The 27,903-nt window shown below is 43.0% G+C and overlaps 1 protein-coding gene across 1 annotated transcript; it reads right to left on the minus strand.

Moving 5' to 3' along the window:
* Nucleotides 1-343: 343 nt before the first annotated feature.
* ADGRF2 (adhesion G protein-coupled receptor F2) lies at nucleotides 344-24,752 on the minus strand. Its single transcript, XM_027602951.2, has 8 exons — nucleotides 24,658-24,752; nucleotides 20,270-20,312; nucleotides 19,413-19,564; nucleotides 17,026-17,259; nucleotides 14,548-15,909; nucleotides 9,815-9,856; nucleotides 6,686-6,745; nucleotides 344-2,985 (listed from the first exon to the last, which is right to left on the minus strand). Exons 1-8 carry the CDS (start codon nucleotides 24,727-24,729, stop codon nucleotides 2,911-2,913), a joined length of 2,040 nt encoding a protein of 679 aa, XP_027458752.1. The 5' UTR covers nucleotides 24,730-24,752; the 3' UTR covers nucleotides 344-2,910.
* Nucleotides 24,753-27,903: the final 3,151 nt, after the last annotated feature.

Raw genomic sequence — 27,903 nt, forward strand, 5'->3', positions numbered from 1 at the left:
CTGGATTTCCTCTCTCACCACCAAAGCCCACACATCCGGATCCTAGTGTCTCCTATTTACATACCCTCCTCTGAGCCCCAGAACCTAAGGAAAACCGCCACTTCAATATCACCAGGGGAAGTGTTGACATGAAGGAGAAATAAGGGAAAGGCGATTTTGTTACATCTTTATGATAATGACGACTAAGGAGGCCACATTTGCGGAAATAGGTCATTTCTCCTGAGGTTGCTAGTTGAGTACCGGGTCATCTGGGAACTGGAAAAGCCAGTATCATCAATCCTGCGGTTGTGTAATCAGAGGCTTTTATTGAACATGTTCTTTGTGCAACACACCTGCTCTGCACTTCGGGCGTACAAAAGGGAGTAACATAGTGAGCAAATCAAGCGAGTAACCCAATCCCCAAAGGTTTACAGTCTTATCTGAGAAAGAAAATATTTGCACACCAAAAGATTAAAAGTGAATAAACAATAAAACACAATAAATATAAAGTGAGTGGCACAGATTATAACTATTATAGGAATCAGATGGGGACCATCAGCACTTCTGGATGGACTCATCAGGGAAGACTTCACAGAGAAGGCGAAAAGCAAAGCAGAGCTCAGACAGTGTGCCCTGAATAGAACCCCAGAGTCTTTCCCAGGCAGGGGACTCTGTATTACAACCATGGTAACACTGAATGAGGGAACTGTCCAATGATAAGCTCAGCAGATTTTGCTGGCTGATCCCCCTGATGTTGAACAGACTGAATCAAATGCTTAATTCTTTTATTTAGAAGTCAATGAACTAACTTCCATGAGGGTGTCAATGTCCAGACTCCTGCACAAGGCCACGGCTGTGTGTTTGCTGGTGTCTGTGTATGTACGTGAATTCATAGGTACTTTAACAAAGACAGCTAACATTTCGATGGCCAAATACTATTCTAAGTATTTTACCTACACGTATTCATTTAATCTTTGCAACAACCCTATGAGGTAGACTCTATTTTTTTCAACGTACGGGAGAGAAAATGAAAGTCTAAGGAATTTAAATAACTTCCCCAAGAATCATGTCTTAAGTGTCTAACCACGAATCAGCCTTAGACACTGGTAGCACCAGTTTCTCCTTGAGCCACCTGACCAAGTCACTTCCTCGGTGAGGTGTGAGCAGGGCACTGAATATGTCTCCATTCAGGGTCTTCCATAGTCACCCTAAACGTGCGGTTCACTGACATCTTTCAGGAGGGGACAGACTGAATTGTGGGCAGCAGGAGAGAGGGCACAACTTCTTCAAGGATTTCCAAAAACTTCTGGAGTTTCTCTGTTAGCATCCATGGGCCCTTTCTTGGTTAATAATAATCCCAAGGCCGAGTGCCTTTACTGCCAACCCATCCTAAGAGGTGCTCTGCATCTGAGTAAGCGTGCTTTCATCCTAGATGGGACTGTTCCCTGCTTAATGCACATACAAATGAAAGACCAATCTCTCTCTCTTGTTTGTGCCCAGAGTTCCCATCTATAAAATGAGGCCATTGGACCCAGTCCTTTTTAAAGTTTTTCCAGATTTCTAATCCTATAACTATTTGGCTTCATGAGATTCCATCCTCACTTAAATATCTTGACTCTGGGTAAGTCCCATTTCTTTGTACTGAGATCTCTGAGTTATGAAAACCGGGACTGTGCCTACCCCACTCCCTTCCCTGGAAGAGACTCGACAGAAATAACTAGGGAAATGTCAAGTTAAAATCCCTTTCTGACTTCGTTTGAGAAAAATGTGACTGTTGTCACAAGATAAGCAATGCCACTTGAAAGATGACTTACTCTGCAGGTTGGTGTATTTTTCTACCTTCTGATTGACTTCTTATATTTTTTGCTTTTTCAATCTTCCTTACTTAGAGAAGGTTTTTTACAGTAAAAAAGAAAGAGAGAGACCCCATTCATTCACAAAGTGTGTCTCACTTTCCCTTTTGTAATGTAACATCATTAACACTGGCTTCTTGCTAGGATAATTAGGGGCTATTCACTGCCCCCTTTTCCTTTATCCACTCATTTCCTTCTGATGCATCAGCCTGGGTGCCTGCTTTATAAAGGAGCTTCCCCCCACCCCCAAAGGAGCTTCTACCTATTATAGTGCTCTCCTATTGGGGGGCTCCTTGTTTGAACATCGATTTGTTTACCTACAAGATTAAGAAAATGAGCAGCTCTGTACTTGAAATATGATAGTCTCCCTTCCTCATCACTGGTTTCAAAAAAACATATTGTTGGTGAGGGTTAATCTTACATCATCAGAGTAGACAGAGTCCCTCAGTGGTTCCGTGTCTTGAGGAGCAAGTCCAGAGCTGGAAGCCTGCAGACTTGAGTTTCTAGGTCTGGATTAGCTATGACCCATCACTGCAGGCTCCAGACTCCATAACTTACAACGAGCATCTTTCTGGTTCAAAACCTCTATGTTTTTCACTTAGCTCACGGCCAACTTTCATCCAAGACCAAGCCAGGTTAACTGTGTAATCCATTTAAATTTGGACAGGTGGACTATGCTGGCAGTTGGATTCCTTTTGTACACAGAACCAGCAATGACCTACTTAGAGTCAGCCCAACTGTTGGTGACTATTCATGAGGGCCCCTCCCTTAGCAACCCACAGAAACCAGCCAGGTGACATCCCAGGCCACCTTGGCCAAGATGAACCAGACTCTTGTCCTGAGGATAAACATGACCCAACAGCATGGAGCTGGAGGCTCCAACAGGACCAAGGTCCTGCTGCAGCTCATTTTGTCTTTCTGTTCCCTTGTGGATGCCTGGCATGGCATATATACATGTATGTTGACAGTTGTTGGGGAGAAATGTTTAGCAGAGAAGAACAGCTTAGCCAGGGGGGCCTTCCAGCCTTCCCATACTTCATGCATTCTTCCATCAGCACCACAGCATGGGAGCCTTCCTTCATACTCCCCGGAGGCAAGAAGACGGGAAGAAGCACATTTTTCCTGGGGCTCTGCCATTCCTGGAACGTATGACCTTGTCAAGAACAGAAAATCACAACTTTAATGTACAAGCGGCAAGAACCCAAAGCCTCACAACAGCTGCATTCTGGGCTCACTCTTTCTTGAACAATAAGCCCCTTTGGGTCGAGTCCCCTGGGCAAATGGGAGTCTCTTAAATCACTGGAATCCAGGGAATAGGCTGGTTTTCTGTTGCCTACAAACACTGAGTTACAACCCTTGTCTTTCTGTAAGCTGGACCACTTCCTTTCCTCTTGGAAAAGACCCCTTTCTTTGTACAAGGCCCTGGGCCGCCACAGAAAGTCTCGGCCACACCGAGCCACACACGGCTTACTGGAGCCCCGATGTACTGGGGTTGGGGGAGGGAAGCTCTGTCTGGATTTCTGAGCACCTCTCTCTGCATCTCCCTCTGCTCTGTCTCTGTCACTTTCTATGTGTTTCTGAGTGAGCCTCAGTCTCTCTATACATCTCTGTTTCTTTCTGTATTTTTCTGGGTTTCTCTCTGTAACCCTTGGCCTCTCTCTGCGTCTCTCTGACTCGCTGTGAATGTGGGTATCCTGTGGTGGGTGTCTCCATCTCCCTGTCTGATCTTCTCTCTCTAGATCTATAGAGACACGGACACGGAGGATTGGAAGACTTGTCTGCACATGTCCACGTATCTGGGTGGTTCTCTTACAACCCAGAGTCACCACGCCCCTCAGTGGCTCTGTATTTCTGTTTCCCCCTTCCCTCTGTTTCTATGTCTCTGTCTCTCAGACATTACCTCAAAAGTGAGTGAACTTCTACATTATCCCTGAGGCCTCACACAGATAATGTTTATGATAATTCCTTGATCTTTTCACACTAGGGAAAGAGAGGGGCCACAGTGGGATATGTGCAGCTATTGTTGGTCTCACGCCCTGGGGATGGGGGACTAGGGAAGGAAGGGGGCGGCAGCCACAGAGAACTGGCACCTCTGCTCACTGCCCCCCTAAAAGGCACTCAGGCTGACTTACTACCATTCTCAGATACGCCTCATTATTTTACAGCAACAACAAAAATTTCAGTAGTGCAACCATTAGAAGTGTGAACATAACTTTAACCATACCTAGATGAGAATGGATTGTATAAGAATCCTTTCAATCAAGAAAGAAATCATTCCTAATTATGACTCACATTGTGCTGTTTTTAAAAGAAAGGTCATACAGATGGCATGTCTTTGAGAACCCCCTTCTTTCGCACTCACCTCCCAAGTTAGGAGTATGGCCGGGTTTGTTAGCTTGGCCCTTTGGTGGGGTGACAAGAGAAATCAGTAGAAAGGTTCTGTTGATGACAAAAGTACAATTGCACTTAACCATCATTAGTCTGTTTTCGATTATCACAATTATTCAAAGCACATAGAGAATGGTGACCTACAGCAATTGATTTTATCCTTTCACTCCAGCCCCTCCTGCTTTATATTAGCACTGCTGACAACACAGGAACCAGCTGGTGTGAGGACTCCTCCACCCGCACCTGGCCTGGCTCTCTCGCCTGTGGGGTCCCTCGTGTGGGAGGAAGGTGGGAGGAGGCAGGTGAGTGGTGTGGAGAGACCGAGCAACACTAGAATGCCTCCTAGCCGTCAAATAGCTCTCCTCAGCTGGTCTGCTGGAACCTTCCACGTTACAGTCATCCTTTTATAATGCACCTGAGTCTAAAACAGCCTTTTTTCGGGAAATGTTGCTTAGGACAGGTAATGCGTTAACTCGCCAGTAGGATGATCCCCACATGAGCATAGACTAACGCACCACACTGGATGTAGAAAGAACGCAGACAAGCACATTTTGTATCCTGGGTATGGGGAGCCAGGACTGACACCCCACAGGCAGGTACTGCGAGGGGACAGAGTTCAGTCTGGCCTGTGGGAGTTTGCTACACAGGGAGCCCAGGTCTACAAGGCAGGAGAGAAGACAGATGATAAGCCTACTTCCTCTGAGGAGGAACTGACTTGCAAGAGCCTAAAGCTAGTGGGCAGAGGAAGGATTGCAAGAAGTTAGCATAAATTTACCCAGTTCCTAGACCCGTGGTTCATAGCCCTGGGAGCTCATCAGAATCACTGGAGACTTTTAAAAATAAATAAATAAAAATTTTTTTAAAAAGTGACAGGCCCTAACCCCAAGAGTTTCTGGTTTAAATTTTCTTGGGTGTATGTGGTATTTTTTGAAAGTTCTCTAGGTGTTTCTAAGGTGCAGCCCACATTGAAAACCACGGACTCCAACAACCAACAAACTGATAATAAAGTTCTGGGTATAATCTTGACTTATCTCTTTTATATAAAAACCACCAAGAGAAGTGGGCCAAATGACTATTTCTGGATCGCACCGAAGGGCGGAGTAGCTCTGTGTGGCTGGATGGATTGGTACGGAAATCCCATCAGAAAGGAGCCATGCTAAATCCGAAGGGATTGCAAGAGCCCAGCCTCTGAGAGAGCACCAGGCAGACCAGTGTGGTGCTGGGTTGGGGGGCGCGGGGTGTACTTTCGCCAGGCAGGCTGGTTAGAGCAAATAGGTACAATGCTAGGTACTTCAGGAAGGCGTGGATGAGAGGGTCCCAGCCTCAACTACATTAGAACAACCTCGGGAGCTTGTAAAATTCCCGGACACACCACAGACCAATCCAGTAAGGCTCTCCAGGGGTGGCACTCAGGCAACATGATTGGAAGCTGCCTACTTGACTGCAATCTTTGGCTAAGGTTGAGATCCCCTGCTTTAAATCACTATTGATGTTTATTCTCAATAAAATGTAGCTTTTTAAAGTTTCAGCTGGAAAGGATAGGGAGGGGTCAACAATCCCCCAGGTTTGGGGACCAAGGACCAAGTTTGGGTAGGAGTAACACCAAAGGACCTAGGAAAATAAAGGGAAGAGAAAGGAGGGAAGGTAAAAGGGGGATGAAGGAAATCAAAAGAGAGACTAGAAAGGCAAGGGATACGGGGCGGGGCAGTGCTGCCACTCAGGGCCACAGGGTGTGGCCCTACTGTGGCTATGGATCCCATCCAGTGTTGGCGTGGAACACTCCAAACTTCTCTTGTGATTGGGAACGTCCCCTGGGCCAACCCTGATGTCCCTTTTGCTGCCATTCAAACATTTTCCCATGTTTCCCTCACTCAGAACAGCTGAGGGGTCGAAGCTTGGCATAACAATACATGGTTTCTGCACTGTGCGAGTGAAGGTCAAGGAAAGGGCATGTATGCTACTAGACTGTAGAGCCTTCTCTACCACACCGCTGAGCCAGCCCCAGCCTTCCTTTACACCTCCAGTAACTGTGGCAACCAGCCCCTCTTGAAAATCAAGCTATTAGGAAGTTCTTTGTGTAGCTGCAGAATTTGTTTCCCTGGACTTCCTCACTTTGTATGTGGCTCAGCCAACTGGAGTCAGAGAGAAGGAGCAGGCTGTCACAGGAAGATCAGATTCTCTCTGCTCTCGTTTCTGTGCTTCGGCATGGGCTTGCTCTCCTGCTGCCTAGGTTGAGGTTTGCCCCCCGCAGCAAGCCCCCACCCCCATCCCCTGCCTGGCCACTCTCTTCTAAATGCATATAAGTCTGCCTTCCTCTCCTTGGATGTGGTGCCACTACTCCAGAAAGAATCTGAACAGCTCAAAGAGGTACTCACGGGGCACTTCGGAAACACCCCATACCACAGAGCGTTGGGGTGACAGTTTTAGCAACCCTCCACATGCAATAATGAGTATGAAGGCTTTACCTCAGATATTCTGGAGACCCATTTTGCAGAAGTTACTCGACTCTTTAAAGCTTCTCTTATCTGGAGAGAGAAAAAAAGGAGTTAAGAATTAAAAGATTATGAGAAGTCAACACAGGTGTTCAAGCCGGGCGAACACTCTGGTAAGAGAGTGTGTGACCAGCCAGGCCCTGGCCGTAGGTGGTGTTGGGGTCAGTAACTGGGAGGAGTGCTTCAGGAGAAGGTGGGGAGAGAGAGCGACATAAGGAGATGAGGCTGGCACAGGAGCTCCTACTCAGAGGCCTTAAACATGAACCCCGTGGCTAAGAAATACAGTTTGCCACAAGTTGGAGGAATCTTTGATTTTGCTTTGGGAGTAGGTTTTCGGAGCACTTGAATAGTTAGACATTTCCCGTAGCTTGTCTGTTATTTGAAACCCCCTTTCTAGGGGCGCCTGTGTGGCTCAGTCGGTTAAGTGTCTGCCTTGGGCTCAGGTCATGATCCCGGAGTCCTAGGATGGAGCCCCGCGTCGGGCTCCCTGCTCAGTGGGGAGCCTGCTTCTCTCTCTCTCTCTCCCTCTGCCTCTCTGCCCTTCTGCCCTTCTACCCCTGCTCATGCTCTCTCTCTCTCACATAAATAAATAAAATCTTAAAAAAAAAAACAACCCTTTCTAGAGGCCGATCCATAGTTAAAAAAAAAAAAAAGAATCCTATGCAACCTAGCAAAAGTCCGTGGAATGAAGAAAATAAGAATAATAAATAACAATTATATTTTGTTTTCTAAATATATATTAACTAGATTTCACATAAATATAAATATGAAATGTAAATATATTTAATACATATTAAATAATATATCATATATAATTTTATATCGTATATTAATGCTAATGTAATCAATAATAATATAAATTGATATAATATACTAATAAAGCATGTTTATGTATTAAGTAATATATAATATATCGTATATTTTACTAACATGATATATAATATATATTAATATAATGTTAATAAGGCATGCTTATATATAATTTATTAATATATCAAATACATTTTGTTTCTTAAATTATATTTTGTTTTATATTCATATATTTTTTAAAAACTCTTCAAAGCAATTTTCATGCCTATCATCTCATTTTATTCAAGAAATAATCCTATAAAATAGATACTATTATTTCCATTTTACAACTGAGGACAGTAAGATCAGGAGATGAAGTGACATCCAAAGTCAGTTGACTCCTGAGAAGAACTGAGACTTGACTTCATGTGTCCAGACTCCAGACCAGCCTGTCATTTTCCCTACACCTCTTGTGCTGAATGCAGGCGCTGTCTTATTTCTATTCCATCTTCCCTTCTACTTCATAAAATGTCATTCACCTTCCAAGGCCTTCACAGCTAAGAGGTACCTAACTCCTCCAGCTCAGAGTGACTTCACGCTTCCCAGGAAATGCAGGATTCTTTGTCACACATGACATCCAAAGGGGGAGAAGCACTCCCTGGGACTTGGGGGCTGTGCATTCAAGGGTCCATGGGGATATGGGGAGACAACCTGGACCTTCTATTTACATTTCTTTCTTTCTCATCCTTTTTAAATTTTATGTTTCATTATGTGCAAAATACATACTTTGTAAATTGATAATAAACCCATCTGGGGACATATGTTCACTGCTTTTTACTGATCCTAAAAAAAAATGTGAGGATTACTGGCATAAACAACTTTATGTCAATTAATCATATATGGTCCTGTGACATCTTTGAATCTTGACCTTTTACACTATAATGTTAAATGTAAGAGGTTTTGATCTTGATAGAAAGTTCTATGTCTTAGAGTTCTTTGCACATCTCATGACACTTGGTAAATTAATAATAATTCTGCTGCTGATGCTTTGACAATAAATGCTAGTTGTGGTATTATGATTAATAAAAAAATAATCATATGGTATACAACTGTGTACTACCTTAAATGCTCTGTGTTTTTTCACTTGCAAAATCACATTTGTTCTTTACCAGGATCTAGCAGAAGAGGCAGGAAAATCATCATTATCTCTGCTTTCCGTTTGGAGGATCTGGGTTCCTGAGAATTAAGGAACTCTCCCAGTGGCGCAGAATTAGTACACAGAAATAGAAAGACTGAAACACCAATACTCTACCACCTCTAAATAATTTTTATTAGGTCAATATGGTGTTCTAATAACAAGATAAAGGAAGGACCAGTGTGAAATGCCTCTTTCATAAACCTCAGCTATTAACTTAATAATAGAATTAATTAAAAATCAACCCTGCAGTGAAGGTGTTTGCAACTACATTTGAGAGAGTTGTTTACTTTGCTCACTCTAGGAGGCAGCACAGTACAAAGGAAAGAGGGTGAGCTCAGAAGCCTGAGGAAACGTTTGATATTTCATGCATGTTTCGTTTCACCACCTATACACACTCAATCTGCAATTGGAAAATTCCCTTCCCTGAGTCTCCTGCTCTTTAAGGTGGAACTCACTGTCCCAACCTCCCTTGCTGCGGAGGTGCAGCCATGTGACCTGGACTCAGCCAATCAGTCATGACAGTGCAAAGAAGCAGGTGCCAGTGGACCCCACAGGCTAGGTGGAAGTGACCTCCAGGACAAACAGGAACAGCAATTCTAGCTCAGCATCTGCTGCCTGACATGGGCCTGAGAATGAGTTGTGCTGTCTGTGCCCAGGGAAGTGGGAGGAGCACTCGGTCTAGTTCTGTGCTCTAGATTGGGAATTGTTCCTGGCGCGTAGCCTCTGAGCCTCCAAGCCAGAGAGACCTTCCCGAAGATGATATTGTGAGACTTAATAAATCCTCTTTCTCCTTCAACTTGTTAGAATGGGTTTCTGTAGAGCTCATGGGCAAGTTTAATCACTCTGAGTCTCAGTGTCCACATCCATAAAACTGAAAATAAAAATACCCAAGATTGTTTTAAGGATTAGAGCTGACATACATAAAATGCTTAGCTCCGTAGGAGTTTGCCAGAGGGTCGATTTTACTTGCATCATAAAGAAGAGTGATGCTGTGTGCAAGTGTCTGCACAAATGATTGAGGTCAAAGATGCTCAATAAGTGGTCTTTACAAGTGAGGATTTCAGGGCCAAGTACTGATAATGAAAAAGAAGAAGAAGAAGAAGAATTTACAATACCTTGGGATCCAGGATTGTTCCAAACACCAAGATGAAGAAGCCCTGAGAAAGACAGAAGAGGGAAGAAGAGTCATTTTAAATACCAGTACTCATCAGTTCTTATTCTGGTAAAAAAAAAAAAAAAAAAAAAAAAAAAACAAACACCTAAAATAAAAACAATTTATTAAATCTTTGACTCTCTTAAGGTCACAACACCTAGATTCATCCATTTGACGAATTTTGACTGAGCATCTTGCATGTGCCACACACTTGGGATACCTCAGTAAATCAAACAGACCAAGGTCCATGATCCATACCAGATGATGGGATTTTCTTTTTAAATTGGGCAAAATAAAAGTGTTTTGCATTTATCAGGAGCTCACCACAATGTATATCTCACCAGAATATAATAGTCTGAGCAAGAGCTAGAGGAGATGTTTAACCATGGACAGCAACCTTGCTATCCTTGGACAAACTATAAGGAAAGAAACTTCCACAGGAAAAAAAAAAAAAAAAGCAAAAGTGGCTATGCTCAGCTTCTGTTAACACTCTCAACCTCCTTCCCCATCCACAGCCAAAGATTGTTATAAAACTTGCAAAGAAAAATCAATTGCATGGACCCTCAGAAGACTAAGACCCAAAACAGACTGAGCTGCTAAGCACATAACATGTGCTCAGAAACAGATGCTCCAAATATGAGGACATGGAGGGAATTCCTTAGCTCTCAGATCCCTTACCATCCATCCAAACACAGACCCCATTAAAGTCAAAAGGAAGCTGTTCCTATATAGATACAGTCCCTTTGAATTGGCCCAAAACCACCCTGGAAGAAGGAAGGAAAAGTATTTGTCCCATTTTCAGACAAGGAGAAAGAAACTCAGAGATTCAACTTTCAAAATGTGATAGATTGCAACATTCATTAGACAGTTTCTCCTGAAGGTGTGGTTACTCAGGTCCTGGCTCACCTGAGAAGAGAAATGAGATAATGACCTTTGGTTAACAAGGCATCACCTTGTTAAGCTGCTTCGATTTCATAATCGAATGTGAACCCTTACCCAGGCAGAGGTCTATTAAGACACATGGGTTTCATGTAAATGGCATCATAAAGATGTTGCACCCCTGTGGTCCTCAGCAGGAACAACACCAAACCCACTGCTACCTCTATTTGTAAGAAAAGCTTACCTGAGAAGTGGAGGATTTCACAGAGACTGGTGCTGGCCATAAAACTCATCCATTCCCCCCAAACATACTAAATATACCTATCCATTCAGCCAGTCCAGCAAGCACTCCAAAGCTTGGAGAGCTTCTTTGGGATTGCTTTTCTGTGTGACACTCTTAGCCTACAAGATAACTAGTGAAATCTGTCGCTGTGTCTACCAAGAAAATGTCATAGATAGCAAGGTCCATTAGGTTATAAAGTGTCATTTGTATAAAGATGTTTGGGACAAATACATCCAGGCCTGGTTTCAGTACTAGGAATACATTTTTAAATCAGAATCTCCATGAATTTTGCCTAAGAATTAAATTTTTTAAATATCTAGGAACCATAATTTTAGCCTGTTTCCTCCAAAAAATACATTCCTCTGGCTAAAGGATGAAGAGGAATTTCTCTCCTTATAAGATTTTCAATTTCTCAAGGCTAAGCTAAGTATATTCATATCTGCAAAATTTAGCATAATGCTTGACACAAAATCATCAGTAAATGTGATGTCTCTGTGTATTTATTTGTGTGTGTGCCTGTGTCTACATCTGTGTGTGTGTTTAATGGCTTTATTATGCAACCTGCATTTGTACAGTCATAAATATGTAACAGGGAAATATTCCACTTTTCATTGGTCCCACCTTGGGAAAAGTTACACAAAGCATCATTCAGAAAATGTGGATAAATTATTAATCAAGGGTTTAGTATCTGATTGATAAAAATTCACTGGTAGCAGCTTCTTTGCATTTCTTTTGGTAGATAAAGCACAATTTGAGCAAATAAATCTCAAGGTATTCTCCAAATTTTTAAAATATATGCTTTACTGTTATGGAAGGAAATGTTCGTATCCCCCCGCCAAAATTCATCTGTTAAATCCTAGCACCCAATGTGAAGGTATTTGGAGGCATGCTTTTGGGAGGTAATTAGATCATGAGAGTGGAGCTCTCATGAAAGGGATTAGTGCTTTTCTAAAAGAGACCCCAGAAACCTCCCTTGCCCGTCCTGCTATGTGATGTTATAGCAAGAGGATGGCTATCTGTCCATGAGGCCGGAAGCGGGCTCTCTCCAAACACCGCATTTGTGTGTGCCTTGACCTTGGACTTGCCAGCCTCCAGAACTGTGAGAAATAAATTTGTTTATTTAAAAGCCACCCAATCCCTGGTGTTTTTGTTATAGCAGCCCAAATGGACTGAGACATTTACTTTTCTCCCACCAAAACAGCTATGAGGGGGTCCCCAAAATCTTACCCAGCCTACAGTTACTCTCAGTAAATACAAGAGAGGATACCAACCAGGAGTTGTGGGTTACAAAGTAAGCAGTCAAGTCAGCAACTGACTACATACTAATAGTTCCCTAGCAAAGGGGGGGGCGGAAGGGGGGGATGTTTGAGCTTTAAAACCAGTGGAACAGGGCTAGGACCGGGAAACCTCCAGAAAAGTCTTTCTCCTACATCTTCTGGACCTCGCCGTGTGTTCAGGGGTCTCTCTTCTCTGTCTGCTCCATCAGCGCCCCTCATCTCGGTTCATCCTAAGATTCTGCTCGTCCCGCTTCCTTCCTCTTGCTTGATTGTGTCCCCCACCTCAGCAGATGGATGGCTCTCCTTTCTCTCCTCCCACACTGGGTGTCCCTGGCCCACTGACATGCTGGCAAATAGCAATAACCAGCTCTCCTAATTTGTAGCACTTGCCAGTCTCCATGGTTAAATACTCCCACACTGGCTGGCTTGAATCTAGCAATGCAACATCACCAAACGTGGAGGAAGCGGCGGACACATCATTATACAGTGTTTCCACCGTACAGATACAACAGATGCAAATAACCTCAGGAGCATAGGAAAATGTAGACAAATAATTAGTAAGTAATGCCTTTTGAGGATGTAGGACCTTACACAAAACCTTTGTTTTATTTAATTACAAGCTTACATATTTAATTTTTAATGAGGTCAGTTGGCAAAACTCCTGAAAATAGAAGTCATTTCTCTTGAACCAGTACACACCAGCTCCAGCACACCAGTGCCTATGGCCTGCCCCAGTGTCGACCCTTCACCCACACCCCGCTCTCAGCTTCTCACCTCCATTAGTACCAGCATTTAGATGAGCTCCACCCTCCTTGGCAGGAGTCAAGGCAGAAACTGAATTGAAATTACAAATTAATTCTGTCACCACAGGTAAAGGAGCTCATGGTAACAAAATGCAAATGCACACAGCCTAGTCCAGAACAAAACTCACAGTCAAGATGGCCCCCGGGGGAGGCGAGGAAAGGGAAATGCAGAGGAGTAGATACATGAACTCCTTAAGGGCTCCTGACAGCCATGGGACACACTGAACAGAAATTTGAGAACACTAGGTGGTTATCCCAGCCCTATCTGTGACTAGCTGCATAAACACGGGTAAAAGCTATACAAAAAATGTTGGATACACTTCATCTTTTTCCTATAGAAATGCATAAAAACAGAGATTCAAAAGATGAGGCACCCCTATTATTATTAACCTTGTTTGCGAAGGCGTCAAAATGCTTATTGTAAAACGAAATTATGTATGCTTCATTTTTGAAAGAGAAAAAGGAGAAAATATTTGACTTCAAATCTCTATTATCCATCAGGTAAAACATTTATTTTCAAATAAGCCTACATTCAGAAAAAAGGATTATTTTAAAGGTCATTAGAAAAATCAAAGCTTTCTTATCAATCAGTTCCTATCTACATATTTAATATTCAGTAGAATAAACTTTGGCTCATTGGTACACAATGACAGAAAAAAAATGAAAAACAAACAAATTTCAGTAAGGAATTATTGAATATGAAATACTATACAGTCACTAAAGAGACATATTTATACATAGTAACCTCATAGAAAGCTACTATGTATTTTTAAGTGAAAAAGTAAGGTGCATAATAATGTATATTTTTAACCCCTATAATATGTCAAAATATATTTGTATATAAGCATAAAAACTTGGCAAGAAGACACATGAAACTGTGAACATTGCTTAATTCATAGAGGTGAGAGAAGAGAAACTCTTTAATATCACTCTGTATGACTTGCCTCGTTAAAATAAGATGGTTTCCAATGGGAATTAAAAATTCTAAATGGAAAGAAATATAATAAAGATGCACATTTTAATACCTCCAGTTAGGTATCTGGATTTAGGGGAAGTGGTGATGTTTAATTTCTAAACAGTAGGAGCTCAGCCTTACTGTTGTGCTGTTTATGATCTTTAGGTCATTTTGGTACTTGGTGCTTCCTATTCGGTGTTTTATTTCATTTTCCTAACACCCTTATAAGGTGGGCAGTATTATACCCATTTTATAAGTGAGAAAAATGTGGCTCAGAAAAGTTAAGCAAGTATCTTAAGAGATCCTTACACATTAGTAAGTGAGAGAGGCAAGATTTGAACCCAGGCCTTTCTGGGGAAAAATAGCTTATTTCCTGACTCAATATGCTACCCCGAATATATTGTCTTTTATAAAGAAATATGACTGCAGAAGTTCCGATAACAAAGCTTCTTCCTGAATTCTCCCACTTACTACCTGGTCAGTAGCATCTAGACTTACCTGGAATGCATTGAGCAAGGAGAAGATAATGTGGAAGGCCAGGTTGCTGTCATCGATGACGGTGGCTATCCCGAATCCCCAGGTCAGTCCCAGCAGCGGTGTCAGGATGGCGATATTCTTACTGATTCTCACAATGGCTCTCACCTCTTGGAACATGGAACTGCCAACGGTGGCGCGCTGGGTCTTGACAATCACCAGTGTGACTGTGATCAGGTTTACGACCACGATGGCGAGGGCTGGGACCACGAAGGCCAGGAGGGCCTTGGTCATGTCCCAGTTGAGCCAGCAGGCCTCAGGTCGTAGGTAGCCTTTGCTGGGCTCAGTGGCAGCAACTGTGACAGCAGCAATGAGCAAAGGGCACCCGTAGCCAACTGAAAAGAGAGCGGCCACCAGGACTGATTTGGGCAGTGTATGGAAAACAATCAGGATTCCATACAGGATAAGGAGTGCCTTGGCAAGCATCCAGAAAAACACAGAAAGGTAAAAGAAATGAACAAAAAATGTTGCTGCCACACATCCATTGTGGTGTGTCACGGGACCACTAAGATAGGAAGCCACAATGAACCACACGTCAGCCATCAGCAAGGTGGCCGCGATGTTGGTGATGCACACGTGGCGTAAGTACGAGATCTCTGTCTTCGTCACTTGGCCCCAGACCAAGGCCTCGATGATCAAGCAAAGGATCAAGCTGCAAATCGAGATGCCCAGGCCTATGTACGTGATATGAATCAGGATCGGGCTCTCCAAGATGTGGGGTGACATAAGAATGGAGAAGGAGGTAAACAACTTGCTTGGCCTACATTTGCAAACAGCTTGCTGGGAGTTTTCTTGAATTATTTGACAGGCCTGCTGGTCCCATCTGCTCTCCAGGGAGTGCCAGCCAACACACTGTGTCCTCCTCTCCTCCGACTTGCTGATCTTTTCAAAAATCAGTGAGATTCTTTTAAGTTCCTTGGGCAAAATGACAGACAAGACGAGCCCATTGACGGTGACGTTCTCCAAAAGACTGGCTTCTAGGATGGCCCCAAGAGTCGGAAATGCAATGCTGATGGCCTGGGAAGGAGCAGGCACCTTCTGAAGTTCATCTCTACCGATCAGCACCCTCCCAGTGACCTCACTGCCCATGTCGTTAATTCTCATTGAAAAAGTGAAATTCTTCCCAGCGTTGTCTCGGGATATGGTGGTGCCCGTAGTATGAATGAAGACGTCTGATATGTCAATGGGATACTTATTTATAAATAACTTTCTTGCAAAGGAATTGACCGAGTGTAGCAAGACACAGCTGCTGTTTCTTTCAGGGATGAAGGTCCAGTTTGAGATGCTTTTGCTGTTAAGAATGTGGTTGGCCATGATGCTGTAACTCTGCCAGTGAAAAAACAGCATTAGTACTGAGCCACTACCCAAATCTGCCAGGACAGTCAGGATTCACTTTTATAAAGTGTGGTCCTCCAGCCAGCCACATAGACATCCCCTGGGAACTTCTTAGAAGTATGAAATCTCGGGGCGCCGAGTCGGTTGGGCTTCCGACTCTTGGTTTCGGCTTGAGTCATGATCTCAGGGTCGTGGGATCGCGCCCCGTGTGGGGCTCCTTGTTGGGCATGGAGCCTGCTTAAGACTCTCTCACCCTCTGCCCCTCCCACTCATGCTCTCTCTCTCTCTCTCAAACAAATAAATCTTAAAAAAAAAAAAAAGAAGTATGGAATCTCGGGGCCCACCCCAGAGCTAGTGAATCAGAATCAGCATCGTAATGAAATCCCCAGGGTATGGAAGTTTGAGCCGGAGAATAGAGCGAGGAAGGAATTGCCCTCATGTCATGTATGAAGCATCTCCCTGTGAGGCAGGCAAGTGGGCAGCTTTCCCCAAGCTCACTGACATCATCGGTTTCCCTTCACACCAGGGTGAAGCCAGCCACTTGTCTACCCTGCTCAGAGGACCCATCATGCAACGAACATCTATTAAGTCCCAACTGTATGCAGGACCCTGGACAGGAACGTAGCAAACCGAAATGTGACACCAGAGGCTGAACCTCCTTTTTCTCCTCTGCCTCAAAGATCAAAAATAAAAGAAGTGAATCCAGGTCCACTTCACACTTCTGCAGCAAACACGTGTGGCTGTTTTCTTTGCATGCGGCTATTTTCCATTTTAGCAGCCTGTTCTGACTCAAAAGTGAGAGTAGGAAAAGACTCTCTCTGCAGGAACCAGAATGGTTCTTATAGGTGTTCAGTAGCTGAAATGTACATTGGAAAAGATTCCCGTGTCGGACCCAGCACCCATTAAGTTCTGTCTCTAAACGCATATTGATTGTGTTCACCTTTTCCATTTTCCCTTGCTTATTCTATGGTGAACATTTACTGAGCATTTGCTACCCAAGGCATCACAGACACTGATGTGAAAGACCCCGAAAAGCCCACAGAATACTCCAGCGAACCTGCATTCCTTTGCACCAAAATGTCATTCTACCGAATCAAGGTCACTCACCTGCATCTTCGCCTCATCAACACCTGTCAATAGCACCGTGGATATGTTGTGTAGGAGCTGCACAATGACAGCGATGTTTCCCGGGATCCGGGGAGACTGCTGAATGTTTCTGAGTACACAGGACAAATCCTCCGGACACTTTTGCATCAGCATGTCTGTGATGGTCTCAGACTTTCTGGCATACTCTTTTACTATTGTATTTCCTCCAAATGGTTGAACCGAATATGAATTTGTCTAAGAAAGGGCAAAAAGAAAGTTTGTATTAGGTTACTTTTGCTTTGAATATGAAAGTACCTTTAATAAAATGTGGCATAGCCTTATCATGCAATTGTACATTGCAAAATGTTTTTCAATTTTACAATTTGCTGTGGGATAACTTGCCCCATACCAAGGTAGGTGAACAGAAAACCGAAGGTCCAGGTTGCCAACTGACTGCACCTAAACCCTCCCCCTGCAGAGAACAAATGCTATCTCTACCATAGCACTTCAGAGTGCTTCTGTGTATATACACCGTATGTATGTCCTGGACATCTGATAAATTTCTAATGTCATTTAAGCTTATTTTTACTAAGCATATTTTAAACATAGACATTCTGAACCAGATTTGGATGAATCAAAAGAGTGACTGAAAATAGTGATAAACAGGTTGTGCCACAGATTCAGGCTCTGGGTCCCACACTTCAGAGCAGGGGGCAAACATGGCCCCCGACTGGCTGCCTGTATTTGTAAATAAAGTTTTATTGGGACCCAGGCTGCTCATTATTGAAGTATTGTCCATGGCGGCTTTCTTGCCACAGTGGCAGAGTTGAATACTCGCAAGAGAGACCCTATGACCCACAAGGACTAAAATATTAACCATTTGGCCCTTTACAGGAAAAAAAAATTGCCAACCCTTACTTTAGAGGACCCTTTTTTGGCCTCCTTTTGCCTGCTCCCTCACAAGACGAAGAGACTGTGGGGCCTAGAGGATATGCCCACTCTGAACTCATGTCCCAGCATCTAGACACTCAAATTCCCTGCTCAGCAACCCCAAGCCCACTTCCGGGGCCTGCATGGGCCTCTTCCCAAAGTCTATGCTACCAAGGATGGAGCATGCCACCAGTATGCTCACCACTAGGCCTGAGAGATGGCCAAGGGACACTGGTTTTCAGGGTTATGAGCATGTGACCTTGGCTTTCCACCACCCTGAAGGTGCAGGATAGAATCTGTTGGGAGACCAGCAGAACATATTTTACTTAGCAGTCTGGAAGCTTGATTTAAAGCATTTAGATATTAAAACATATGGTACATGGGTCTCTATGTGTATCTTTGCCCAGATTCCTCAAATTAGGGGGGGCCCGGTGATGGACACCCTGGGGTGGGCAGTCTTTTGAAGTCTGGTCGGGGACTTCAGGTACAGCATCCACTGGCACTCCCCCGGTCACCCCCAAAACCACCAAATGGGGAATGTTCCCTAGGACAAAAGAGATGCAAAAGCGCTGACTTCTCTGAAGGAATCGAGCTGAACTTCAGAAAGGTGAAGCCCCTAGGAGAAGAGGAGTGAAAGAAACAAAAAGAGAAGAAATAATATTTCACCTGATTTTATTTATCAAAATTTGATTTTTTTAAAATGTGTCATTACTTAAGTATGTATGGAAGTAGGTTCATTTGTTGGATAATGAAGTCCTTCCCTTTAGGTCAGCTTGCTCCTCATGCTTTACTGAACACAGAAATCACCTGGGGATCTCGATAACCTGCAGCTTCAGATTCAGCAGGTCTGGGGGGTGGGGCCTGCATATCTAAAAGTTCTCAGGGTAGGGGCACCTCGGTGGCTCAGTCGTTAAGCATCTGCTTTCAGCTCGGGTCATGATCCCGGAGTCCTGGGATCCAGCCCCGCCTTGGGCTCCCTGCTCAGTGGGGAGCCTGCTTCTCCCTCTCCCTCTCCCTCTGCCTGCCGCTCCCCCTGCTTGTGTTCTCTTGCTCTCTCTCTCTGTCAAATAAATAAATAAATAAATACAATCTTTTTTTAAAAAATAAACAAATAAAAGTTCTCAGGGTGGCCCATGCTGCTGGTCAGAGAAGGGTACTTGAGGACCGAGGCTTTGTAGTAAAGAGCTAAGAGCAAAGATGGAGAAGTAGGCCATGATCATTCTCGACAGCTCTTGTAGCTCTGAGCTGAGGATCAGGTTCCTTTGTGTCATGAAGCATGTGGGAGCCCAGAGCACAGACTTTCAGATGCCCAAATTTAGGACTTCCATTCTCATGCAGAGAGAGAAAATGAGTAGGTGTTTATTCATGTTAAAAAGCACTCACCTACCAGCCCTGCTTCATGCTCCCCCTCTCTCTTATTGACCATGCTAGGCTTTGCTAATTTGGGGCTCCCCTCTGTGTGAGAAAAAGGATACTACCTCAAAGATGTTGAAGGCATTAAGAGTCCGGCAGGTTTCAGTGATCTTGTGCCATTTCTTTTGCCTGCATAAAAATCCCGTATTCCCCTGAGTGTCAGGAGGGCAAGGTTGGCTGCAGTGGGAATTGTCTACACAGACACCATCACATACACCTGGGGAAATAAAAGGTACCAGCATCAGATGGAGAGCTCAGGGCTCTGCACTGAAGGGGCCAATCACCAAGGTGTCAGCATAAGGAGGACACATAAACCCCGTGGACATCAGATGTATTTTCTTCACAAAGTGGAGGAAGATTGCAAGAGATCAGTGATCGTCATCTATTTCAGTGACAAACACCTGTTGTCTCCAACAAACTCTTATCCAGAACTCAAACGTATAAAACAAATAAAAGTGGAACTTCCCCAGTTGAAGTGACAAGGGAGAGCCCACGTTCAGTGCACAAGGTCTCGCATACCCCACAACTCCCTCAGAGTCCTCCAGCTCCCCAGAACACAGTATGGAAGCCAGTGCACCCCATGTTCTTTGAGAAAGCTCTCAGCTCCAGAACTTCGTAATGAGTTCTATCATCCATGAGTTCTCACAGCCCTGCTCTGGCCACTGCTCCAGGCTGGCCTGGCTCAATTGAAAGAGTTCATGGCAAAGAACTCTCTGGCCAGGATGACGCAGAGGGTCCTGGGAGGAGAGGGGAGCAGGGGCCAAAGGTACAATTTAATATGAGAAAACTAAAACTAAAGAGTCCAAATGCGAGCCATCAGGGAGTCCCATCTGTCATACCATCAAGAGAGGGCTGAGCATGGCTCTCTGTCCTAATAAATAAACAAAAACTTCCATTTGATTACTAACCACTGCCAACATACCATGTGGCCTGGCAGAGATCTTCTCCTTGCTTTTGTTGGCAACCTAGAAAGGGAAAATCAAAATCCACATGAAAACTAACTGTTGCAATGCCAGCCCAAAGATCCACTTTAGTCACAGACTAATGACCACATCCAGATCATCTCTGATGCCAGGCCACCACCAACAGCCGAGACCATGAAGTACGTCATCATTTTGTCATCAGTCTGGACAGTTTTCTCTCCTGCTGCGACTCAGCAGGATCCCTCCTTCCTCTCCAGCAAGAAGGACCAGAATTCTATCCAAGAAATACACCGAGAGCAGAGGTGGAATTACGTGGAAGCTAATGGAGGCTAAGCTTTGGAATCCCTTGCTTGTATGGGCCCTTTCAAAACACTGACAGAGGGTCCAGCAATGTGTTCACACAATTGTATATTTTATTAAATTTTCAAAGCCAAACAGTTTAACCATCTTCTGTTCGGACCACTATTTTTTGCCACTCCACTTTGCCTTCCTTCACACTCTCCCTCATTTTGGATGGATATCACCAGAGAGGCTGTAGGTATTTATGGAATCTGGACAAGTAAAGGTTGAATTGGGGATCCATCTAGTTTGAATTTAATAGGATATAGTTATGAAATTTGCAGTCATTTCCACATTACAATGGGGACATCGACATGTAAGTGGCATTCGTTTTTAGAATATTTACAATTCTTAAAAATATAGTATTTACAATGAGTCACAGAACTAGAAAATTCTAAGTGTTCTGGGACACCTTGTAGCTCATATTTGAAAGAAACTTGTTAGATGCTTTCCCAAAGTTGACAACAGTCTTACATATTTACATGGCATTACTAATAATGAAAGGAGAAGCTGAAAGATATTTTTCTAAACTAGCAATAATAAAAAACAAATTTGATCAGCAATGCTGGAGGAAAAACTGAATAATCTTTCTATTTTCTCTACAGAAAAAAAATATTATAAAATTATTGACATGCAAGTATGGAGCCAAAAATGTAGAGAAAAAGATGTGGGCAGTTTATGAATAAAAATACTGTGATTTTACTGGGTTTATTACTGAATAATGCTGAGTAATTGCTGAATGTAAAACTCTTTAGCATTTCTAAATTTGTTGTAAAATTTGAAATTTATTGTAATTACTTTCCTCAATTTAAGTAGACAATCACTTTTCCCTTAATTTTGTATTTGTAATTTTGTATTCCTGTTCTTTAAGGAAACCCCCTCCAAATCTAGGCTTCCCCCTATCATGAGCACTTCCCATCTCTCCTGAGTAAAAACCCCTCTTCATCCCACCCATTCATATCAGACTGGAACCTTCACTGAGAGGCAGTCACACATTGTAGTCAAGGGGTATACTCTGGGAACAGACTACCTGGGTTCAAATCCCAATACCACTACTTGAGACCTTGGAAAAGTTCATCTCTCCAGGCCTCAGTTCCATTATCTGTAAAGTAGGGTAAGAATGATAGTATTATAATTGTGTGATACCTCAGAGCACTTTAATGAAGAATAAATGAGATCATCCTATGAAAAACACTTAGAATGGGGCCTGGAATATTGGAAGTGGTATTTAAGACTTAGCTCGCATTATTACTCTCTGAATAGGGACTTACTGAATATCTATGACATACAAAGCTCAAGTTTGTCCCTTCCAAGAAGTCTTTCCTGATCCAGTTCTAAATGATACATCCTTCTCTCTCTCTGGCTCCTGTAAGATTTATTATATATACCACTATAGCACTCATTCAATGCTTCTTATACATGCACATACTCACTTACTTGCTATTTACTATCTAACCATTTTTATATGCATATATTATCTTTTCAGTTAAATTGTATGTTCCTTAAGAACATGGGTTGTGTGTTGTGTCTTTTATATCCCCCTACGTTGCTAGTTCTGTGTCTCACACATATGTGTGTATGTGTACATAAACATGTATGTATATACATGTGCATACATGTATGTGTTTGTGTGTGTGCGAAGAGAGAATGAAAAGGAGACTGAAATGTCCTGTTTTTGTGCCAGAAGTTTGCTCTCTAGTGGCTAGGAAGAGCCATGGTCCAATTCTCCAACTTGCATTCCAAGATCTAAACCACCAGGGAAGAACCTAGAAACTCAGTGACTTAGCTATGTGAGTAACATGTGGAGTTCATGTCCCTTTCCCCTTCAAAATATTGTTTCTCTCTATGTTATCAAGAAATAAGCCTGAATCTTCCATTTTCTCTACCAATAAGAATTTATGGAAAATCTGAATTGAGCATTTAGGGTCTGTTCAAGGGGAAGAAGGTATCACCGAGGATTCGTGAAATACAATGTCCTTGAAAGCCCTGATGTAAAATGACTTCTCGTTTCACAGTCTAGAGATCCAAGCCTTATTATATACCTGGAAGACTTAAAGGCTTTTGACCCAACAAGAATAATAAAATGTAATTTTTTGCATTTTGAAAGACCTTTTTATTTTAAAGGTAAGGAAGGTGAGTCTTTGATAGAAGAGGTGACTTACCTGAGGCCACGCAAGGGGTTCTTCTTAGACCTGGGTCTAGAACACAGCTCTTCTCAATCCTATGACACTGTCCTTTCCTTTCCACCAAGTCAGCCCACGTGCAAGGACGTAGGGTGTGGGGAAGTGATGCCCTAAACCCATTCTGAGAGGGCCATGGTCCCTAATACACCACAATTAAAGCACTTCAAAGTGAACAACTCTGGATAACCGTTGGCCCATTAAACAGAACCCCATGAAGTCACATTATATTAATCAGATATGTGGGCAGAAGACCATGGTGTGCTATTTACAAGGAATTCTGGAAACTCTGTCTTCTTAAGTGAAGGACCTGATTCACTTCCTCCCAATTAACTTGCCAAAGCACATCCACATCCAACTCCTCCTGTTCATTTCACTTCTAGGGTGGCCTCCAATATGAGCCCCTTCAGCTTCAGACATCTGCAATCTTCTGCAGAATACTATGAAAAAGACCCTTTGGAAACCTGTAATCTGCTAAACCTGAGAAGCGGCCTGAGTGAGAAGGGAGGTCAGGAGAGGGGTAGCACCCAGAAGCTCAGCATCCAGCAACTTGTACGTTGAGAAGAAAAGTATGGAGTGTTTGTAAGGTGGTCCCCAATAACCAAGAAAATAAAACCAACATCCCAGGCCCTGTCTACTCTCCACGTTCTGTCTTGTGGGAAAATATGGATGAGGAAATGAAGAGGGGAAGGAGAACCAAGTTGTGGGGTTGGGATGCTTTCTGGAAGTCTTTCTGAAGGAGTCTTTAGCCTGTCCCAAAAGCAAGGCACCAGCTCAGTGCTGGGGAGAAGGGGCATCATAGAGAAAACTCCCGGTCAGTGGCACACTGCTTAAAATGTAAAGTAAGTATCATTTGGAAACTCCTACAAAGAATTTCCAAAGTCATTCTTTCCTAAGGAGGCTTCTGCCAAGAAGGCACATAATATAATGGAAAGAACAAGAAACAGAATCTAAAGAAACAGGGGTCCTGCCTTGGTGGTCCTGTGGCTGGATCAGTATGTAACCTCAAGAAAATCACATTCCACGACATGGGCCTCAGTTTCCCTCTCATGTAAGAGATGGTGCTTCACCAGTTGATCTCAAAGCTCCCTTCCAGATCTTGTAGTCCAATAATAATAATAATTTGATATTCCCAAGAATATCAAAGTAGTTTGATGTCTCTCTCTCCATCTATCTATCTCAATGACCCTCCACACCTTATTTTAAGTAAGTAACTGTTAAGGACATTAAAATGACTTATGGTATGAGGGAAAATATTCTAGAGAGCGTCATAGGGCTCACTGCCCCAACAAAATTTACAACCAGTACATTGCTACAAACTTCATCCCAGTTAAACCTTGATTAACCATTGACTATCTGAGGGGCTCATTCCTCCTTCCGGCCCATCCATTGTGTTCACGCTCAGGATTCTCAAAGAGATCTCATTTTGGGTGGGACAATGCTTCATTGAGCCAGACGGTTCCTAGGTCCTGCCCACTAACTGCTGTTAAGTATCTCCCAGTCACTGTGACACCCCCTCACCACCCCCACATTTTCATGTGCCTCCATGGAAGTAGCATTCCCCTGGTTATGAGCAATGACAAGCTTCACCATCAAAGGATATGAGAAGAAAAAAAAAAGGAGTTTATCAACCTCAAATCATTTGAGTCTCGTCGCATCTCAGGAACTCTTAGGGAAAAATCAAAGCGAAAGTAGTTTGAGGCTATTAGCCAAAGTGGGTTTTGGATACCTGTCGTTGCAACTTCTTCTGGCTGGACCACTGCATTCTCCCTGCACTTGAGCACAGATAAGTAGGAGCTGCCTCACAGACGGGTTTTCGCTCCCATTGCTTTCCTACCAGGCTTCTCCTCCCACCTCCCTTTTCTTACCTGGCATAACATCCTGCAAGACTCTGTGGGCAAAAGAAACACGAAGCAGTACAGCCAAAGCAAGTGAGTCATCGTCTTCCACGCAGCTGCCTTTCTTGCTTCTAGAAAAATTAATGAAAAGCAAAGTGTCTCCAATCTGAAGCTTTTTGAAACTTCTCCCTGCAGACCCAGTCAACCTGTAAGCCTAGGTTCTGTCCTTCGTCAACGCAGACTTCTCTGCCTCGCAGGTGGCATCCCTGTGGCCTCCCATCGATCACGGGGAGGCTGCAGGTGTGAGTAACAGTTGGCCCCGGGAAGCGCAGGCAATGGGATACCTCCTGTGGGAATCCCTCTAAAGGAAGCTGCCTGCTTGCCTGCAATGAATAATAGCCCGTGTTCAGGCAACCAGAATGATGGTTCACTCCCTGGGCTAGGCAGGCCTGAGAAACGTGTGGGTGGCTATGGTAGAAGGTGAGCTGGGTTCCTATGTGCAAACTCAGCCCAGAAACATCTTGGGAAGGAGAGTAAGCTCCAGGCTTGGCCCGTGATCCTCACTCCCACCTGACACCGGAGCTGTATTTTCATAGGTAGGAAGCAAACTTCAAAACTGATCTTAGCCAAGTCCTGCCATTGTGATTTCTGCCCAAACTGATGTCAAAACTGAAATGGTTCCTTGGCACCTAGAACATTGCTGGACACGTGGTGGGTCCACAATATGCTCATTATAGAAAGAGGAAAGGAGGGAGGGAGGGGAGGAGGTCAGGAAGAGCTGACGATTTATATCAGGTCCACGCTCTGTAGACGTCTCATGTAAGTTGAATTTTTTAGTATTAAATTTTAATAATTTTAATATTTTTCATTTTGAGTGAAATCCTCTTTGAACGGTATTTGATGTTTCTTTGCTTGTACATGGAAGGGTTCAGAGGACTTGGTGTCGTCAACAAAGGCCAGGAGCTTTTGCAATGGTCGATATTTGCTATTTGACCATTTTTAGCCAAATAGGAGTAGCATTTCTCCCAATCATGCATAATTCTACAGCAGACAATACCATTATTTTAAAGACTAGGCAAAATGTCTTTTTAACCATATTTCCTGCAGTGAAATATTTACCTCACTGAAATCCAATGACTATTTAAAATATTTTACATTGCCTGTTTCAGCCTGTTGTTAATAGGGTTTTCTGGAGGTCCATGGTTCTTTAAGCACAAGGATTACTTTGTTGCTCATCACTTTCAAATGTATTTAGTAGCAACCCAGATAGACACACAGTTTCAAGTATATTTCAGTTACGTTGGCTTCCTTGTTTCCAACTTATATCTTTCAAATGGATAAAAATCCAGTATGAAAATCACCAAAGTGACTTACCACAATCATCACCAATGCAGTTACTGCTTTGGGTAAAATCATCAAAATTAGAAATTAAAGCCACTGATGAATTTGTTGACATAATTTTCATAAAATCTGAGCATGAGTCCATGTTTTTCTGAATTACATTAATTTTACATTAAAATTCTCATCATACAGAATGTTTTCTCTTTAAAACTACTTTTAAAAAAAGATTTAAGGAATGATAGAAGACAACAAACTTTTGAAGGGTTAGCCCTGCTCTGCCCAGATACTCAAATAGATTTTTTTTAATATTATTTATTTATTTATTTGACAGATAGAGAACACAGGTAGGCAGAGAGAGGGGCAAGCAGAGGGAAAGGGAAAAGCAGGCTCTCTGCTGAGCAGGGAGCCCGATACGGGGCTCGATCCCAGGACCCTGGGATCATGACCTGAGCCGAAGGCGGTCACTTAACCGACTGAGCCACCCAGGCGCCCCTCAAATAGATTTTTTAAAAGGGGCTGGGAAGAAGTTGAATGATTAGATCAGATGGATGGATCAATATGAAATCTTTGTTTGCTTAAAAAGTTTAAGGTGTCATATTGAAAAAAATATTTTATTGTCCTGTTGTTTTAAATTTTAAACGTAGTTGTTTTAATTTTATCAAAGTGCATTTTGATTATTATTAAAATTGTTTTTTATGCATGGCAAAATGAGGACTTTGTGCTTTATGTGGTAATGACCTTCACAGACTTTACAGTAGGGACTTTTTTGATAGTTATGCTACTATTAAAATTTTGGAGCCCAGAATTTTCTAGCAACTTCTTTGCTATCTAGGACTAGCTTGTCATAGACGAACTGAGGACCGCAACTCTGGAATGCTATCTTTGTGCAAGTTTCAACAACAGTGGGACTCTAGGTGCGTTTTGAACTTTTTCTTAGTTCTTTTAACTGGAAGAAACATTTTCTAAAGTTGGCTTTGTTGGTATTTTGCTTATAAAACTGCTCTTTAAGTGGACTTAAATAAAATCAATTTTCTTCCAGACTTGTTGACATTAAGCCATAATCATTAGTTCTTTCTCCAGTCCCTTGAAAGCAAAAAGTTTGGAAGAAGCCAAAAGTATAGTGTCAAGACAGCAGCAGGAGTCCAATCTTTGACCCCCGCCCCCAACCCCCACGCCACCCACCTCCTTCCCATTTTCTTTTGAAAAGCCTCAGGTCTTGAATGGTTCAGATCTCCCTTGCCTGCTCACCCCACACCTTTCTGCAATGCAAGGGTAGCCAGAGTGTAACTCTTCTCTCTCAAACAAATGTTCAAAAATGTTGGTTTCGTGTATCCCAAGCCAAAAAAAAAAAAAAAATCATTACAGACATCCATTTCAGGAAAGGCTTATCTCTCAAGAACATACAACCTGAAAAAAAGTTACCTCATGCGACTCACACCAAAAAAACATGAAGCAATTACATCAGCGCTGACATTTCACAAAGTAAAATGTGCCAAATACAAAATGTTACAATTATTTTCAGGGAAGAAACCATGTCCCTTCTCCTTTATAAAGAAGAAGAAGGAGGCGGTGAACAGTAGAGTATACGGGGACTGTGGCTAGATCTGCAGACATCCTATTTCCAAACATCCAAACTAGAATATGTTTTCCCATTCTCTGCTGTCTGCTTTCCAAATCTGAAAAAGGTGCCTAAGATGTTCATGTATGTGTTTATTCAACAAACACAAAATGAGCTCCCAGTTTCCAAGTGATGTCCTAACAGCTCGAAATTAAACAACCACAAGGATAACTTCTTTCCCTGTCTGCTCACCACCTCAGGGAAGCCACAGCCTAATGAGGCTTCTAAAGCAGCTCCAAGGGTCTGGGAACTTGGATGGACTTTGCTCCCTAGAGACCTGCAGACTCTAGAAGTCAAAGCTACTCAAATCAGCATGA

Source organism: Zalophus californianus, chromosome 7, assembly GCF_009762305.2.
Source record: "Zalophus californianus isolate mZalCal1 chromosome 7, mZalCal1.pri.v2, whole genome shotgun sequence".
NCBI classification, from domain to species: Eukaryota; Metazoa; Chordata; class Mammalia; order Carnivora; family Otariidae; genus Zalophus; species Zalophus californianus.